The sequence below is a fragment of the Salvelinus namaycush genome, chromosome 18 (assembly GCF_016432855.1).
Source record: "Salvelinus namaycush isolate Seneca chromosome 18, SaNama_1.0, whole genome shotgun sequence".
In the NCBI taxonomy this organism is placed as follows: Eukaryota; Metazoa; Chordata; class Actinopteri; order Salmoniformes; family Salmonidae; genus Salvelinus; species Salvelinus namaycush.
In genome coordinates, this window is record NC_052324.1 from 12,007,609 (window position 1) to 12,027,115 (window position 19,507).

General features: G+C 43.4%; 2 protein-coding genes across 11 annotated transcripts in view; both read right to left on the reverse strand.

Annotated features, from left to right (window-relative positions):
- LOC120063087 (proprotein convertase subtilisin/kexin type 5-like) overlaps positions 1-1,756 on the reverse strand; it is a 48,592-nt gene extending 46,836 nt beyond the window's left edge. For 2 of the 5 annotated variants that reach the window (XR_005478462.1, XR_005478461.1), the window contains exon 1: positions 1,204-1,756. Coding sequence is in view for 3 of the 5 variants with exons in the window: in XM_039013227.1 (XP_038869155.1) it covers positions 1,204-1,383 (180 nt within the window). In the remaining 2 variants the exon portion in view is untranslated. The remainder of the gene's footprint in view (positions 1-1,203) is intronic. The other 3 variants (XM_039013227.1, XM_039013228.1, XM_039013226.1) reach the window with 2 other exon arrangements.
- Positions 1,757-12,761: 11,005 nt separating this feature from the next.
- The window catches only part of LOC120063088 (ubiquitin-associated protein 2-like), a 29,775-nt gene continuing 23,029 nt past the window's right edge, over positions 12,762-19,507 (reverse strand). For 5 of the 6 annotated variants that reach the window (XM_039013235.1, XM_039013234.1, XM_039013232.1 and 2 more), the window contains exons 23-27: positions 15,225-15,569; positions 14,849-14,953; positions 14,542-14,615; positions 14,107-14,298; positions 12,762-13,541 (exon numbers count right to left, since the gene is read on the reverse strand). In XM_039013235.1, coding sequence (XP_038869163.1) covers positions 13,449-13,541; positions 14,107-14,298; positions 14,542-14,615; positions 14,849-14,953; positions 15,225-15,569 — 809 coding nt within the window. In that variant the 3' untranslated portion in view covers positions 12,762-13,448. The remainder of the gene's footprint in view (positions 13,542-14,106; positions 14,299-14,541; positions 14,616-14,848; positions 14,954-15,224; positions 15,570-19,507) is intronic. The other variant, XM_039013236.1, reaches the window with a different exon arrangement.

A 19,507-nucleotide genomic window follows, 5' to 3' on the forward strand; every position in this document is an offset into this window, starting at 1 on the left:
TTCTCCTGGCATCCGTCAAACCCAGATTTGTCCATCGGATTGCCAGATGACAGTGTTGATTCATCACTCCAGAGAACACGTTTCCACCGCTCCAGAGTTTTACACCACTCCAGCTGACGCTTGGCATTATGCATGGTGATGTTAGGCTTGTGTGTGGCTGCTTGGCCATGGAAACCCATTTCATGAAGCTTCCGACAAACAGTTATTGCGCTGACGTTGCTTCCAGCGGCAGTTTGGAACTTTGTAGTGAGCGTTGCAACCGAGGACAGACCATTTTTACACGCTTCAGCACACGGTTGGAAAGAAGGCATCCTATGACAGTGCCACTTTGAAAGTCACTGAGCTCTTCAGTACTGGCCATTCTACTGCCAGTGTTTGTCTATGGAGAGTGCATGGCTGTGTGCTCGACTTTATAGACCTATCAGCAACGGGTTTGGCTGAAATAGCAGAATACACTAATTTGAAGGACTGTCCACATACTTTTGGTCATGTAGTATATCTACCTATCTCGTATCCCTGCACATCGACTCAGTTCTGGTACCTAGTGTATAGCGAAGTTATCGTTACTCATTGCGTATCTACTACGAAGCGTTTAACATTTTCTTGTATTTCTCCATTTTCTTTCTCTCTGCATTGTTGGGAAGGGCCATAAGCATTTCACTGCTAGTCCACACATGTTGTTTACGAAACATGTGACGAATACAATTCCAAACATTTGATTTGAAATGTGATTTTATCAGGCAGACCCTTATTACTTTGAACCATGAAATACTAGACAGTAACTGTTGCGTGTGAGGCACCTGTTATTCCACCGTTGTTGAGCCTAATGACTACACTCCCCCTTCATTCAATCATTGTATGTCCCGTTTGTAATAGGCTGATCCCCGCCACACACACACACACACACACACACACACAAGCCAGATACTATCCCGGGTTCAAGTTTCAAGTTTTAATCAAGGCACATAAGAATGAAGGTAGCGCGTTCGGGCTGGCCCTGTGGGAGGACTCTCCACTGTGTCCCCGGGCCCCGTGGCTAACCTTGACATTTGAACTTCAATCCGAGTGACAACGAAACACCACGGTTCAATATCAAAATACGTTTTATTTATCAAACAAAAACACCAGTGCAGGATTTGATTTTGAAAGTCATTTTGAAAGCTATTTGAAAATATATAACTTTGAGGAGAACCACAAACATACCTGTCCCATATTCTTATAGCCATATTTGCCCGCTATCCGATCAGCGATGTCGTGTCCCCCGTTTATCCGTACAGCCCAATGGTTGGTGTAAATCCGAGCTTTGCACCGGACAGACGTAAAACCGAGCAAGAGCGCCAGGACGCACATCAAGACTATTCTCAAAGCGGCGTTCCAAACCATCTTCCCCCGAGCCTCCCGTGTGTCCCTCTTCCGACTAGGCAAACAACCAAACTTCTCTTCTTGCCGCAGGCAGTGCAAGCAAGATTGTCGTATAACTGTTCGCTCCACATAGACTACACGCAAGGAAAGAAAAAAACGGAAACCGAAAAATGCCTCAAAAGCCCGTTAGACGGTCCTGTTCTGTGTTCTCCGCGTGCATGGAGAGTTCGAAGTTTGCGTTTGTCTGAGTATTTCTCCGTAGCAGCAGTGAGGATGATATGGCTGAATCTATGGTCTGAATACAGTGCTCTGGGTTAATTTCTTTCACCCAGAACTCGGATGGTGGTTCTCATTCTCCCTTTACAGTGGCGGAAAAAAACGAGCGACACTCTGAAGAGTAAGAACGACTAATGCTGCGTTCGTAACCAAGTGGGAGATGGAAATGTACCAATTGAATTCGTAAATACCAGTTGGATACTTTCATGTGCTTTGAACTCGTTGAAAAACGCCGATATGCTATGGCCAACAAACTGCGTCACTATGAACTAAAAGTACAGCTATCATGCTTATATACAGTGCTCTGGGTTGTAACACATTATATAGTATAAATAATGTTTTGTTGCGTTTAACTGCCGAAAATGCTGTATCGAGGTAATTTCCTTAGTAGGTGAGGTCAGCATGTGTGGGAGAAGTCTGAGCTCAGGGATGATAGACGAGTTTCCCACTAGTAATTACCAATTGGATGTCAGTTCAAATGAATGTTTTCCAGGCATATGTTGTAAAATCCCACTTTCCACTTGGTTAAAAATGCAGCATAACCCTTGGTGCTGCCAGAGCTCTGCTGGGTCTTAAAGGCACACCCAATTAGATCTCAAGATGGTCTATCAGATACTGTATCTATGACTGAGAGACTGTTGTTGTTGAATAGGCCCTCTAAAAGCTATTGTTATTTGCTAATTGCTTGATATATCAGAATATTGCAGGCGGGGTTAGTGTGATTTGGAACAATGTGCCAGACTTTGTTACTTTGTAGGCTTAACTATTTAAATTGTTACAAATGATTTCTGCGCACAAAATAGGGAAAGCAACATTTTACGCACTGGGCTGGGCTTATTAGGCTTAAAAGACAAGATGGAAATGGTGAAAATCCCTTGTGTAGATTGCTATCATGAAGACCCCAAGCAAGTAATAACTAATTATTGCTGCCACCTCTCTCATCAGTGTTCAGCTTCGTTAAAGATGTTGCACAGTAGACTACAATCCACTAACATTTGTCACGGTAGTAGGCTAATGGTGTCATTATTGAGGTTGGGGTTATTTGTCAGCCAATTTGAGGCCTACTGATTACTAGGTTTTTGTTTTCGTGGCAGTTGCTTGGAGTAACTCTGCAGCAAGCCAGGGACAGTGCACACAGAAAATCTGTGTTCCGCCTCAAACACAAGTAGCAAATCAGCATAATTGCTCTAATTGCGGCCAATTTCTTGGTGAATGGACCCCGCTGTCAAATCTAACAACAAGCGGGGGACAAGAATATCTCACGGTCCTCCAAAATGAGATGAAAGGAACCAAAAACACCCCATGACCGCGAGCATTCAGTGCAGAGACGGACTTGTAATCTAAAGCATTGAAAGGAGAAAAAACAAGCAATGATTTGAGAACGAAATCAACTACCCAGCTCACGACCCCCCCCCCCCCCCCCATTCTCTGTGCGGCCTCACTGCTGTGGGGCCAAATCCAGCCCCCCCTATTCGGGAATGAACCGTGTGAACCCCACAAAACATCTTTGTCGACAGCATCTGAGAGAGCAGTAGCGAGTGACAACAAACATCGGCATTCCTGCGTACATTCCTGCTCGAGTTCATTGAAATGTTCAAGGTCGAGCCTACATCCACCATTGAGACGCCACTATTAGCCTATTTTGAACCATTGTGTGACACGGAACTAGTTGAGCTGGATAGAAACATCAAGTATGAGGCAACAGAGTTATAACAGCCTATATAACCTAAATATATTATCTTCACATAAGGGGGGCTTGGGGGTCTTTAGTTGGGGCCCATTATTGGGCTTTCCCTGTAGGGAAAAGGCCTCAGTTTTACACACCTGTACATGGAAAATGTAGATTTTTTTTTAACGTGCCCCCTCAAAAATACAAAGGCGGGTGAGGGCCAATCGTATTGCTATGCAGGGGCTATCTATGGCACAACAGATCAAACATTAGTCCTCCTACTACAGCAGCATACAGGGCCAGAGTGATTCATTCCTGAGAGGCAGTAGCCTCGTACTACCATGATGACCTTGCAAGCTTACATTCTGTTTTGCTACACAGATTCAGTGATTGATTGATGAAGTGAAAGGAGAGTGCAGCAGTGAGGCTGGTTGTGGATCAGGATAGAGAAGCAGAGCCCTGCTGGAAACCAGAGGCATGAGTTAATTACCAAGTGGCCAAGGTTAGACACATTCATAATGATCAAGACAAATCAGGAATGGAGATAGCTTTTTAATAGAAAGGACTATTAAAACTGTCTGTCTCACGCTACCTCTCTCTCTCTATCCGGACCTTTCTTCTTTCCTCTTGCTTGCACTCTCCTTCCCCACTCTCTCTCTCTGGGTTGGCTTCCAGAAAGCGAGATTGGACTTTGACCTCTGACCCAAGAGCTGTGTAGACTTCTGTAGTTGAGCACAATGGCACCAGCCACTCACCCTCCCTCGTCCTGTCTCGTTTGGTCAGAATACGGAGCTCTACATTGTGGGCCACAAGATTCTTCTTTGTTTTGTCGAAATATAATATATATATGGATACATACAGTACTACTACTTTCTATCATGTAGTTTAGAGAACACTGTCTGCACCTACACATAATTTGGGTACTTGTATATGGTAAGACAATAGTATGGGTCGTTCCACAAAATTAGTGTCTTTTGCGGCCATTTAACACTTTAAGTAGAAATTGTGCACTAATATATCATTTTAAGAGCCTGTTATATTCAATGAGGTACCCTTATTATAGACCACATGGGCTGTGTTTATACAAGCAGCCCAATTCTGATATTTTCACTAATTGGTCTTTTGACAGCTCTGAAAAATATCTGATGTGAAAAGATCTGATTAGTCAAAAGCCCAATTAGTGTAAAAACATCAGAATTGGGCTGCCTGTGTAAACACAGTCATGGAGAATTCAATAAATCCGTTTTTTAAAGCCCTAGTTATTTCGTTGCTTTGACAAAGTCAGTTCTGAAGATTATTTATTTCATGTGATTAGTGATTCATTTAAAGACAAAATCTGACAGTGTTACGTGAACTGAACTCTTGTTTTTATTTTTTTTATTCAAAATAAACATTGAACATCTAATAGTCAAATCAGTGTAAAAGCAGGTGAGCTGGTTCTACTCGTTGGCCATTTTCTGGTGGAGAACTGATCGAGCATAACACATCATCCCTGTTACCCATAGATAGACAGGCTAGAAATGTTAACACTTTATATTTGTGAAGCTTGCATTCAATTTCCCCCTCCCTGTTGCACACATACAGTGCATTCGGAATCTATTCAGACCCCTTGACTTTTTCCACAATTTGTTACGTTACAGCCTTATTCTAAAATGGATGCAATTGTTTTAATCCATTTCCTCTGAATGTCCTTGAGTGGCCCAGCCAGAGCCCGGACTTGAACCCAATCAGCTGTGCAGCAACGCTCCCCATCCAACCTGACAGAGCTTGAGAGGATCTGCAGAGAAGAATGGGAGAAACTCCCCAAATACATGTGTACCAAGCTTGTAGCGTCATACCCAAGAAGACTCAAGGCTGTAATTGCTGCCAAAGGTGCTTCAACAAAGTACTGAGTAAAGGGTCTGAATACTTATGTAAATAAGGTATTTCTGTTTTTTATTTTTAATAAATTAGCAAAAATGTCTAAAAACCTGTTTTCACTTTGTCATTATGGGGTATTGTGTGTAAATTGATGAAAAAAAGTGTATCCATTTTAGAATAAGGCTGTAACGTAACAAAATGTGGAGAAAGTCAAGGGGTCTGAATACTTTCCGAATGCACTGTAAGTATCCATTTCCCTTGTCACAAAGGGATTTATAGCTGATATAAGATTAAATCATCAATCCTGTCACTGTCCTTGTTATCCGTAATCCTTGGGACGTTCCTACCCCACTGAAGTTGAAATGTAAAATGGTTAAGGTAAGGGTTAGTGTTAGGTAAGGGTTATGATTAGGGGTTAGGGTTGCGGCGTCCCAAAGATCCCAGATAGCATCAACCACCCTGTTAGAGTGCCTGTAACTTTATTTGGCACTTCAAAAATATATTATATTAATTCAACCTCTTGAGAAGGGAAAACATGTTTTTTATTAAGTTGATGACAATGTTAAAATTGGGTGAAATTAAGTTCTGTTCCACATCTCAAAAGGCACCGGATTGGTGGAATGACCCATGTACATTCCATAAGACATTGAGTTATATTCAATGGGTATATCCAACAGCAGGAAATGTTACGTGGCTATAATAGATGTTAGCTCAAAGGTAATGATCCTGTATCTTATAGAAGCTCAGCTGTATCTTTATAATGAGTAGAACAGATTAGCAGTAGCATTTAGAATCAGCATGTTTAATGTTCCAATTTTGTTGAGCAATTTTAAGTTGACTATGGTGGAAACTCCCTCTAGTCGTACCAATAATTACACCATTCTAATGCTTTATGACTAGAAGGGTTCAAGTGCACATTTTATTATAAGCGTACAGAATCAGGATCTGGCCTAAAACAGGCACCTAATAGAAGTCCTAATTCCAAGACCGCTTTTCGCCCTCCAGTGGTGAACAACCACATTACAGAGAAGGTATTTTTGGTAGTCTGGGGTAGGATTCTGCTGTTAAAAGCCCACGCAGTGTACCACCTGTGTATTCTCATCATGAGTGATGCTCCATAGACCTGCGTGTGCTTCTCTCTCTCATGCTGAGCTGCCATATGGCATGGGAACAAACCACTAGCTGGAAACTACAGTAAGCCTGAATACAGTGCCTTCAGAAATATTTACACCCCTTGACTTCTTCCACATTTTGCTCCAGCCTGAATTTAAAATGAAGTTTAAAAAAATATGTGTCACTGGCCTACACACACACAATACCCCATAATGTCAAAGTGGAATTATGTATAAAAAAAAAAAAAAAAAAAAAATTACAAATGAAATACTAATGAAAAGCTGAAATGTCTTGAGTCAATAAGTATTCAAACCCTTTGTTATGGCAAGCCTAAATAAATTCAGAAGTAAACATTTGCTTAACAAGTAAGGATGTAGAATAAGTTGCATGGACTCACAGTGTGCATTAAGTGTTTAACATGATTTCTGAATGACTACCTCATCTCTGTAACCTACATATACAATTCTCTGTAAGGTTCCTCAGCCGAGTAGTGAATTTCAAACACATTCAACCACAAAGACCAGGGAGGTTATCCAATGCCTCACAAAGAAGGGCAGTTATTACACTTTGGATGGGGTATCAATACACCCAGTCACTACAAAAATACAGGCATCCTTCCTAACTCAGTTGCCGGAGAGGACGGAAACTGCTCAGGGATTTCACCACGAGGCCAATGGTGACTTTAAAACTGTTACAGAGTTCAACGGCTGTGATATGAGAAAACTGAGGATGGATCAACAACATTGCAGTTCCTCCACAATATTAACCTAATTGACAGAGTGAAAAGGAAGCCTGTACAAAAGGCACTAAAGTGTGTGTTTGTGTATATATATATACACTGCTCAAAAAAATAAAGGGAACACTTAAACAACACAATGTAACTCCAAGTCAATCACACTTCTGTGAAATCAAACTGTCCACTTAGGAAGCAACACTGATTGACAATAAATTTCACATGCTGTTGTGCAAATGGAATAGACAACAGGTGGAAATTATAGGCAATTAGCAAGACACAATAAAGGAGTGGTTCTGCAGGTGGTGACCACAGACCACTTCTCAGTTCCTATGCTTCCTGGCTGATGTTTTGGTCACTTTTGAATGCTGGCGGTGCTTTCACTCTAGTGGTAGCATGAGACGGAGTCTACAACCCACACAAGTGGCTCAGGTAGTGCAGCTCATCCAGGATGGCACATCAATGCGAGCTGTGGCAAGAAGGTTTGCTGTGTCTGTCAGCGTAGTGTCCAGAGCATGGAGGCGCTACCAGGAGACAGGCCAGTACATCAGGAGACGTGGAGGAGGCCGTAGGAGGGCAACAACCCAGCAGCAGGACCGCTACCTCCGCCTTTGTGCAAGGAGGAGCAGGAGGAGCACTGCCAGAGCCCTGCAAAATGACCTCCAGCAGGCCACAAATGTGCATGTGTCTGCTCAAACGGTCAGAAACAGACTCCATGAGGGTGGTATGAGGGCCCGACGTCCACAAGTGGGGGTTGTGCTTACAGCCCAACACCGTGCAGGACGTTTGGCATTTGCCAGAGAACACCAAGATTGGCAAATTCGCCACTGGCGCCCTGTGCTCTTCACAGATGAAAGCAGGTTCACACTGAGCACATGTGACAGACGTGACAGAGTCTGGAGACGCCGTGGAGAACGTTCTGCTGCCTGCAACATCCTCCAGCATGACCGGTTTGGCGGTGGGTCAGTCATGGTGTGGGGTGGCATTTCTTTGGGCGGCCGCACAGCCCTCCATGTGCTCGCCAGAGGTAGCCTGACTGCTATTAGGTACCGAGATGAGATCCTCAGACCGCTTGTGAGACCATATGCTGGTGCGGTTGGCCCTGGGGACCTCCTAATGCAAGACAATGCTAGACCTTATGTGGCTGGAGTGTGTCAGCAGTTGCTGCAAGAGGAAGGCATTGATGCTATGGACTGGCCCGCCCGTTCCCCAGACCTGAATCCAATTGAGCACATCTGGGACATCATGTCTCGCTCCATCCACCAACGCCACGTTGCACCACAGACTGTCCACCTCATCAGGAGCATGCCCAGGCGTTGTAGGGAGGTCATACAGGCACGTGGAGGCCACACACACTACTGAGCCTCATTTTGACTTGTTTTAAGGACATTACATCAAAGTTGGATCAGCCTGTAGTGTGGTTTTCCACTTTAATTTTGAGTGTGACTCCAAATCCAGACCTCCATGGGTTGATAAATTTGATTTCCATTGATCATTTTTGTGTGATTTTGTTGTCAGCACATTCAACTATGTAAAGAAAAAAGTATTTAATAAGAATATTTCATTCATTCAGATCTAGGATGTGTTATTTTAGTGTTCCCTTTATTTTTTTGAGCAGTGTATATATATATATATGTATATATATAAATACATCACAATACTGAGTACCACTCTCCATATTTTCAAGCATAGTGGTGGCTGCATCAAATCAAATTCTATTGGTCGCATACACATATTTAGCAGATGTTATTGCTGGTGTGACGAAATACTGTAGCTCCAACAGTGCAGTGATATCTGTGGAGGTCAAAAAAAAAAAAAAGAATCTGAGGTCTTGGCTGATTTCTTTTGATTTTCCCATGATGTCAAGTAAAGAGGCAGAGTTTGAAGGTAGGCCTTGAAATATATCCACAGGTACACCTCCAATTGACTCAAATGATGTCAATTAGCCTATCAGAAGCTTCTAAAGCCATGACATCATTTTCTGGAATTTTCCAAGCTGTTTAAAAGGCACAGTCAACTTAGTGTATGTAAACTTCTGACCCACTGGAATTGTGATAGTGAATTATACATGAAATAATCTGTCTATAAACAATTGTTGGAAAAAATCACTTGTGTCATGCACAAAGTAGATGTCCTAACCGACTTGCCAAAACTAGTTTAACAAGAAATTTGTGGAGTGGTTGAAAAATTAGTTTTAATGACTCCAACCTAAGTATGTAAACTTCCGACTTCAACTGTATATACAGTACATTCAAAAAGTGTTCAGACCCCTTGACTTTTTCCACATTGTTACAGCCTTATTCTAAAATGGATAAAAAAAATATTATTTTGTCATCAATCTTCACACCATACCCCATAATGACAAAGCGAAAACAGTTTTTTAAAAACAGAAATAATCTTATTTACATAAGTATTCAGACCCATTGCTATGAGACTCGAGATTGAGCTCAGGTGCATCCTGTTTCCATTGATTATCCTTGAGATGTTTCTACAACTTGGAGTCCACCTGGGGTAAATTCAATTGATTGGACATGATTTGGAAAAGAACACACCTATCTATATAAAAGGTCTCACAGTTGAAAGTGCATGTCAAAGGAAAAACCAAGCCATGAGGTCGTAGGAATTGTCCGTAGAGCTCTGAGACAGGATTGTGTCGATGCACAGATCTGGGGAAGGGTACCAAAACATTTCTGCAGCATTGAAGGTCCCCAAGAACACAGTGTCCTCCATCATTCTTAAGTGGAAGAAGTTTGGAACCACCAACACTCTTCCTAGAGCTGCCCACCTGGCCAAACTGAGTAATCGGGGAAGACGGTCCTTGGTCAGGGAGGTGACCAAGAACCCGATGGTCACTCTGACAGAGCTCCAGAGTTCCTCTGTAGAGATTGGGCAATCTTCCAGAAGGATAACCATCTCTGCAGCACTCCACCAATCAGGCCTTTATGGTATAGTGGCCAGACGGAAGCCACTCCTCAGTAAAAGGAACGACAGCCCACTTGGAGTTTGTCAAATGTACCTAAAGTCCTCTCAGACCATGACAAACAAGATTCTCTGGTCTGATGAACCCAAGATTGAACTCTTTGGCCTGAATGCAAAGTGTCACATCTGGTGTAAACCTGGCACCATCCCTACGGTGAAACATGGTGGTGGCAGCATCATGATGTTGTGGGGATGTTTTTCAGTGGCAGGGACTGCGAGACTAGTTTGGATCAAGGGAAAGATGAACAGAGCAAAGCACAGAGAGATCCATTATGAAACTCTGCTCTAGAGCACTCAGGACCTCAGGCTAGGGAGAAGGTTCACCTTCCAACAGGAGAACGACCCTAAGCACACAGCCTAGACAACGCAGAAGTGGCTACAGGACGGAGCCCGGACCTGAACGAGCACCACCGGAGAGACCTGAAAATATCTGCGCAGTGACACTCCCCATCCAACCTGACTGAGCATCTGCAGAGAATGGGAGAAACTCCCTGAATACAGGTGTGCCAAGTTAATTTTTTTATACATTTGCAAACATTTCTAAAAAAAACTTTTTTCTTTGTCATTGTGGGGTATTGTGTGTAGATTAATGAAGACATTTTCTTACAAATAATTTTAGAATAAGGCTGTAATTTACACAATGTGGAAAAAGTCAAGTGGTCTGAAAACTTTCAGAATGCACTGTATGTATATATATGGGATGTATAGACATTGTGGCCAGTATGTTATTGGTTTGCTTGTAATCGCTAAGGACTAGGGAGTTAAGATAAAAGATAATGAAACGGAGCAAAGCACAGACAAAATTCTAGAGGAAACCTGGTTGTCTGCTTTCCACCAGACACTTAGATGAACTCACAACAAGGCCAACTCTACACCAGAGTTGATTATCAAGACAGTGAATGTTCCTGAGTGGCCAAGTTAGTCTTGATTTAAATCTACTTAAAAATCTAATGTCAAGACCTGAAAATGGTTGTCTAGTAATGACTAATATCCAATTTGACAGAGCTTGAAGAATTTTTAAAAGAAAAATGTTGCACAATCCAGGTGTGGAAAGCTCTTAGCGATTTACCCAGAAAGACTCAGCCGTAATCGCTGCCAAAGATGCTTCTACAAAGTATTGACTCGGAGGTGCGAATACTTGTGTAAATGATATTTCGCTGTATTTCATTTACAATACATTTTCATTTATTGTTTTCATTATGGGATAGTGTGTAGATGGCTGAGAATTTAATATTTAATCAATTTTGAATTCATGCTGTAACAAAATGTGGAATAAGTCAAGGGGCATGAGTACTTTGAAGGCACTATAGGCATATGCTTACACACAATGTATCACAGCCTACAAACTAACGTAGTTTGTAAAGTACAAACCTATGTTACTGGCTTTGTGTATAATATAAACATAGCAGCCAACCTTCAAGCAGCAATTGTTAAGATTAAGGTTGCATACGCAGTTGACCGTTCTTTCTACACTGATTAAAATAAAAAACATGTAAAGTGTTGGGCCCATGTTTCATGAGCTGAAATAAAAGATCCCAGAAATGTTCCATACGCACAAAAAGCTGATCTCTCTCAAATGTGTTTACATCCGTTAGTGAGCATTTCTCCTTCGCCAAGATAATCCATCCACCTGACAGGTGTGGCATGTCAAGAAGCTGATTTAACAGCATGGTCATTACACAGGTGCACCTTGTGTTGGGGACAATAAAAGGCCACTAAAATGTGTCATTTTGTCACAACACATGACTCAAATTGAGGGAGCGTGCAATTGACATGCTGACTGCAGGAATGCGCATCAGAGTTTTGCTAGACAATTTAAAATGTTAATTTCTCCACCATAACCCACCTCCAACTTCATTTGAGAGAATTTGGCAGTACATCCAACCAGCCTCACAACCGCAGACCACATGTAACCATGCCAGCCCAGGACCTCCACATCCGGCTTCTTCACCTGCGGGATCGTCTGTGACCAGCCTCCCAGACAGCTGATGAAACTGAGGAGTATGTCTAATATTATTATAATTTTTTTGTTTAACCTTTATTTAACTAGGCAAGTCAGTTAATAACAAATTCTTATTTACAATGACGGCCTACCGGGAAACAGTGGGTTAACTGTCTTGTTCAGGGGCAGAAAGACAGATTTTTACCAGGTCAGCTCGGGGATTCGATCCAGCAACCTCTCGGTTACTGGCCCAACCACTAGGCTACCTAAAGGCCCTTTTGTGGAGAATAATTCTGATTGGGGAGCCAGGCCTAACCAATGGGTGGGCTTATGCCCTCCCAGGCCCACCCATGGGAGGGGCGCAGTTGCACCCCTGCCCAATATGTGAAATCCATACATTAGAGCCCAATTAATTTAAAATTGACTGATTTCCTTCTATGAACTCTGTAAAACGGTTGACATTTCTGAGTTTATATTTTTTTGCGATTAGAGATCCAGCTGTAAAGGTTACAACTTGAGCATCTCCAGAGATCTTGCTAGGGTTTCTGAGGATGCGTATTGTGCATGTTAAGCCAATGTGAAATTAAATTGCTGCCAAATTAGCAGTGCGCTCGCTAGTGTCCACCCTTCTGCAATTGACATCTGTGCTGGTTCAGTGGTATGGACCGATGCTTGAGTAAGGTGTTGTGGTATATCTGGTCAATTCGAGCTCTGGTTAGGAAAGGGACAACACGACACAAACATACACACATTTATGACAACATCCAAGACCACAGTCTGCCTTGACAATAGTCCCTCGCAGACAGACAAAGAACTTCTGCGCAAGACAAAGTTACAGCGCAGAACTTTTATTTAGAGGTAAACAATGGTTAAAATTACATTAAAATATAAAATTTGAATGGGCAAGTCTTTGAGGGGGATCGATGCGGGGAGGGCACAGAGGCGCCCCCCCCTCCCCAAAGCCCCCCCACCAGAAACAGAAAACAGGGAAGGGGGAAGAGATCTACGGCTACAAAATTGAAATGGAGTTTTAAAAGAGCGTCAAAATGAGTGGGATTAGCTGGGTCACTCAGATGTGTATAAAAAAGGAGACAAATGCAGTTTGTTAATGTGAAAACCCTCCATCTGAGATGTCCTCATTTCATCAGTGTTAAAAGCTCATTCCATTTCTCTATAGGAGTTCAGATTTTGCTGTAACGTCTTCCTGCAGTTTTGAAAAAGTGAACAAAAACGTCCTTCAAAAATAAAAATGCAGCCACCACATTTCTTGTTCTACTATTACATATACAGTATATATATTTATATATATAAATACATACATAAATATCTTACATGTACAACCAATTTGAAAAAGGGAAAAGAAAGAAAATGTTGTAAGGACTTTGGGGGTGAGGGAAGTTGGAGAAGGAGGGTTATGTTTGGGCAGTGTGTTTTTGTTTAGCTCCACACACAGAGCCTTTAGGATGGGGGGGCCATGGTAGGACAGACTCCCCTAGGTGTCACCACAGTGCCCTTCAGTTGGCCCAGTAAGGGCTGCCATAGCTGGACTTGTTGCCCTGGCTCTTCTGCTGCATGCTGCTGGACTGGTTGCGCTGACCCGGACCACCCTGCAGGGGGGGCGAGAGAGCGCACACATACACCCAAGTCAATAGGCAGGTTTCAATTGACCCACGTTTATTCGGCCAAAGCAATGTCAAAAAAAAAAAAACATGACATGTGTAACGGAAACGGCAGCTATAGGAGAAACGTTCTACAAGATTAATCTTTTAATCCGTCCGACAGGTGGATTTTAATTTTGTCTGCAAAAAAATGCTGGGAACTGTGTGGGGCACGTGATGTCATCATATAACTATAAAGCTCCACTCCACATTCAATTCTAAATGCCTACTGCTTGCTAAATCAATTTTTCAACTATATAAATAGTTTCTTGCAGGACAAGGATTATCTCGACTTTCAAGAATGCCCGAATTGCGTCGACCTTGCTTTTCTGGTTGGCTGGATGCAAGTTTCACCATCCAATCATTTAAAATCTAGTCTACAGGAGTGCAAGTTTCGCCATGGAGGCGTGGTACAGCTCACCAGGAGACCATGCATATGGTGTTTATTAACAGCAAGTGGAGAATACAAGTCTACGGTGTTTATTAATAACAGGTTGGGGGGGGGGGGTGTTACCTGTCCATCTTGGGCGAGGTGATGGTGCAGCATCTGGGAGTGGGGCTGCTGGTGGGCAGGCAGGATGTGGAGGAAGGGGGCTGGGGCGTAACCAGGGGCACCACCGGGGTTCAGGGGGCCTGTGCCCCCCAGGGCAGACGGCAGGCTGAAGGGAGGGGGGGTTCCCGTGTGGAAGCCCTGCTTATCAAAAGCCTGGTGTGGGGTGAGGGGGCAGAAGACCATTATATTATGTCATGCCTGAGTATAATCCTAAATGTATCCTTATGTTTCAATCCTGTGGTACTGAGGTTGTGTGCTCCTCGATCAGACAGCATTGCTATTAACCACAATTAATCCAACCAGCCGTTTAAATTCAAGTCTATTCGTTATTCTCAGACATGACTTCGCTGAAACGCCCAACAGCTACAACTAAACACCAGGTGTGGACTGACTCACCTGTGTCTTGCTGTACATTGAAGCACCCATTTCAGGCACCCCTCCACTGCTGCCCGAGCCGGACAAACCTGGAGCTGTGAGCGAGAGGACACATCAAACAACATGTCAGTTTGACCCTGTGAGGTGGCACGGCGCCAGTAGGCAATGTTCAACATTTCTAGTGAGGGAGTTCACCATTTCAAGAGTTAGTAGTATTTCTTAGTAGTGAGGAAGGTGTTTCAGAACAGTAGTAGTAAATCACGGCGGATAACAGTGAAGGAGGCGGGGAGGGGGTGCGTCCTGGGGCAGCCAAGTTCAATGAGTGTACCTTTCCCTGGGCCGCTGCCAGCTGATTTGGCCTGTGACTGGGCAGAGCCTCCGTACCCTCCCTTACTGTACTCCCCCGCGTGGCCCTGAGACAGGTCGTCAAAAGCTGAGAGAGGAATGGAAGAGGACCAGGAGGACCGAGTGAAGTGGAGGGGGGAGAGTAAAAAAATAAAAAAATAAAGACAGCAGAGGAGGAAGGGGGAGAAGAATCGAGAGAGAAGCAATAAGGTACCTGGCTAGGATAGCATGTGAACAGCGACTATATCCGGCAGAGGTGGGACGGGGGGGACGGCATGCTCGCTAAGCAAGATCTCCCTCTCAGCCACGCACACAACGGACACACACGGTCTGATTTCAGGTCATCCTCTCACACATACCTGTTCCATACGTGTGCTGGCCGTAGCTGGGCTGATGCTGTTGGTGGTACTGGCTGGAGGGGTTCCCCAGGCCCATGTTGGGCTGCTTGGCCGAGGCCGGAGGCACAAAGACGGTGGGGCCGTACTGGAAGGCGCTGGGCACCCCGGGCATGCCGGCGTAGTAGGGCAGGCCGGTGTAGCCGTAGCCCGGGGGCAGAGGGGGGTTGAGGAAGGCCTGGTTCTGGGTCTGCTGGCCCTGGCTCTGGCCTTGGCTCTGAGCTTGGGGGGGCTGCGAGGGGCCCTGTGAAAGGCTGGTGGGGGGAGCCGGGGATGACGAATCCCCTCTGCCAAACTTGGTCGCTTCACCTAAACAAGAGAGAGGAGAGATGGTGATCGATATGAAAAAAAGGCAAATGCATAGAAGGGGATGAGAGGCAAAATGGGTTTTTGTTTGTGGGAATTTATCTATAATTATTTCTTAAAGTTTATTTTTGATGTGCAGTATTATTTTCAACTTTTAGTTGCTAATCAAGTACTGAATACAAAAATCTAGTTTTCTAAACCGAAAACATTTAACTAGCCTACTTATCCAATCAACTAGCTAATTGTTTGGATTCGAATACTAGCCACTTCTCTTATCTCCTGGATAGAAGGCCGGACCAAAGAATAAGAAATGGCAGCAACTTTCCTCCACTACAAGGATTCCCCCGAAGTTTTAGATTTTTTTAAACAACCCTGTGCAAGTAGCTCAAGAACAGCCTTATGCAATACGGGATCTTCTGGAAAACATGCAGACCGCAGAGGCAACGAGGCGGTAGGAAACCGATCAGCAAATTAAAGTCTAGTGTGCACTCGCAATGCGAGCAGTACAACAAGCACAACGAAGTTGGACAATACATTTTACTTGCCAGTTCTGCAGGCTATTGACGTCACCCACTCCAGTCCATAAAGAGCGCAGCGGACCAACCAAAATGCAATGAATCCATTTCCACCAACGCCTCAACACGTTTTACAGTCTACAATACATAAAACAAGTCTCCTCTTCTGTATAAGTACATGACAATGATATGATCTGCCTCACTGAAAGGATGTAGCAGCTCCACCTGGATACAAATGCATTGAAAAGGTGCACAGCCATATTTTAAACGCACAGATTGCTGCCAGTTCAGTCTTTTGAGTGCCTTGCTTTTAAAAAGTAAACAACCAAAATCCTATTCTTGTTTACTGCCTCCCCAAGACAAGCACCTCTTACCTCAGTTTTCTTAACTATAACCAAAAATATAGAAGCGCAACATGCAACAATTTCAAACATTTTACCGAGTTAGTTCATAGAAGGAAATCAGTCAATTGAAATAAATTCATTAGGCTCTAATCTATGGATTTCACCTTACTGGGCAGGGGAACAGTTATGGGTGGACACACTTGGGAGCTAAGCCCACCAACTGGGAAGCCAAGCCCAGCCAATCAAAATTGAGTTCTGCCCCACAAAAAGGCTTTATTACAGACAGAAATACTCCTCAGCACCCCTCAGATGATCCCGCAGGCGAAGAAGCTGGATGTGGAGGTCCTGGGCTGGCGTGGTTACACATGGTCTGCGGTTGTGAGGCCGGAGGTTGGTGCGGTTTGCACAACGCATCACCGGGGGCAAACTACCTGGCCTCCAAGACACCTGCAGCACCCGATGTCACAGGAAGGCCAAAAAGATGATCAAGGACAACAACCACCCGAGCCACTGCCTGTTCACTCCGCTATCATCCAGAAGGCCAGGTCAGTACAGGTGCATCAAAACTGGGGCCGAGAGACTGAAAAACAGCTTCTATCTCAAGGCCATCAGACTGTTAAACAGCCATCACTAACACAGAGAGGCTGCTGCCTACATACAGACTTGAAATCATTGGCCACTTTAATAAATGGAACACTAGTCACTAACATTATTAAAGTGGAATTGTTTAAAGTATCTTACATTAGTTAGCTCATATGTATATACTGTACCTTATACCATCTATTGCACCTTGCCTATGCCGCTGGGCCATCGTTCATCCATATTTATTTATATATATATATATATATATATATATATATATACACACACACACATATTCTTATTCCATCCCTTTAAATGTGTGCATTAGGTAGTTGGGAATTGTTAGATTACTTGATATTACTGCACTGTCAGAACTAGAAGCACAAGCATTTCGCTACACTCGCATTAACATCTGTTAACCATGTGTATGTGACCAATAACATTTGATCAGTTGATATACTGCCAAATTCTCTAAAATGGCGGAGGCGGCTTATGGTAGAGAAATGAACATGAAAATTCTCTGGCAACAGCTCTGTTGGACAATCCTGTAGGTCACAGCATGCCAATTGCACGCTCCCTCACAACTTGAGACATCTGCGGCATTGTGTTGTGTGACAAAACTCAGCACATTTTAGTGGCTTTTATAAAAAAATATATATATATATATATTTTTTTTAAATTGTCTCCAGCACCTGTGTAACGATCATGCTGTTTAATCAACTTCTTGATACGCCACACCTGTCAGGTGGATGGATTATCATGGCAAAGGAGAAATGCTCACTAACAGGGATGTATGTGTGCTGAGAGAAATAAGCTGTGTGTATGTAAGGAAATTTCACCCCAACACTTCACATGTTGCATTTATATTTTTGTTCAATAGAATAACCTCTATGCCACACCCTCGCCGACACACATTTGGGAGACTAACATCCACGTTGACTCACACAAGTGCTCTGTGGCTGCTGACTTAACTTGCTGGACTTTGTGCAACACGTAAATGCTCCCACCCACAACCGTGGACAACACACAAAATGGACCTTATTATCACTGGCGATGTCACTGACTTGGCTGTCATCGAGCTAGGCGTCTCTGGCCGCAAGGCTGGTGACACACTGACCGCTCCAACTCCTCTCCACCAACTAAAGGGCACCATTAAATTCCGCGACCTGAGGAAACTCAACCCATTCCTCTTTCAGGAACACATCCAGCCCACCTTTTGAGTCTGACTGTAGTGAGCGGGCCCTTGAAGACATGGTCAGTCTGTATAACAGCACTCTCACTTATACCCGGAACATCCTTGTGAAGTAACGTTCCAACGCTCACCTCCTTGGTTCACACAGTCCCCCCGACTGAAAATCCCAGATCCCAATCGCAGATCTATTGTCTGGGGCCAAGTCACCTTTCATGTAATAACGTCATGACCATCATATTAGGGAAAGAGGATCATTTTGTACATGTACTGCGAGTTTGACCAATTCCAGTTCCCTTGGTTAGGGGATCGCCAGGATAATTTTTATGTAGGACTGAGCAGCTCAGTTCTGTAAAAAAAAAAAATTCTACTCCAAAAATTAGGAAAATAAATTGATACTGACACCACCTAAAATATAATTTCCACCTCTAGAAATGTGCCCAATAACATGTAAAAATGGTTAATTAATTATAACATATTGGACCATGTGCACATAGCCTATGCGTGGTCTATAGTATCAGATGTGCTATTAGCAATAAGCATTATCACCTGTAGCCCAACTGATGAAGCATCATGGCTATAAAATGTACATCGGCTGAAGCATGGGGTTCGTCCATCTGTATTTACCCCATTGGACACTACATCCTGATTGTTATTATAAACATAAATCTTTGTTCACTTTAAAATATTCAATTTTTTTGTTTATATTGTTTTTATTAAGCAACACTGCTCTCAAAACTGTTTTCCCGTGATCGCATTAAGAATTGTTGTGCATTGGTCTGCTTGTCCAATGGCTCTCGCAAGGAATATTTAGCTAGGATAGAACACACAAGCCGACTAGGTAAATAGGTCAACTACTCTATGGGGTTGTCTGATTTTGCTTTAATAACATTACATGGCAAAAATAGTAGCACTGGAAATTCCATCCTGAGCGATAAAGTATAGGCTTTGAATGACTTCGCCAGCAGCTACAGTAGGGTACACACCGCTGTCTGAGGTGAGCGCATGATTGTCATTAACCAATCACGCGTGTCAGTTCAGTGCACATTTATTTGGGAATATATTCATTTCGTAGAACAGACACGCTTCTGTCTATTAGGCTAAGTCACCTCCAAACCAGCCTTCTGCTACCTTGCCTCTCGCTTATGGAACGCTCTCCCTGACCATGCGCCTCCATCATTGGGAACTTATTATTATTATTTTGTTTTAAATACCGGCCAAAAAAGCCACTTCTACAGACTATTTTTCACAGTCCTAGTCCCAATGTATTTAGTGTTAAGTTCATGTTTTAAGTATCCCTATATTTATGTT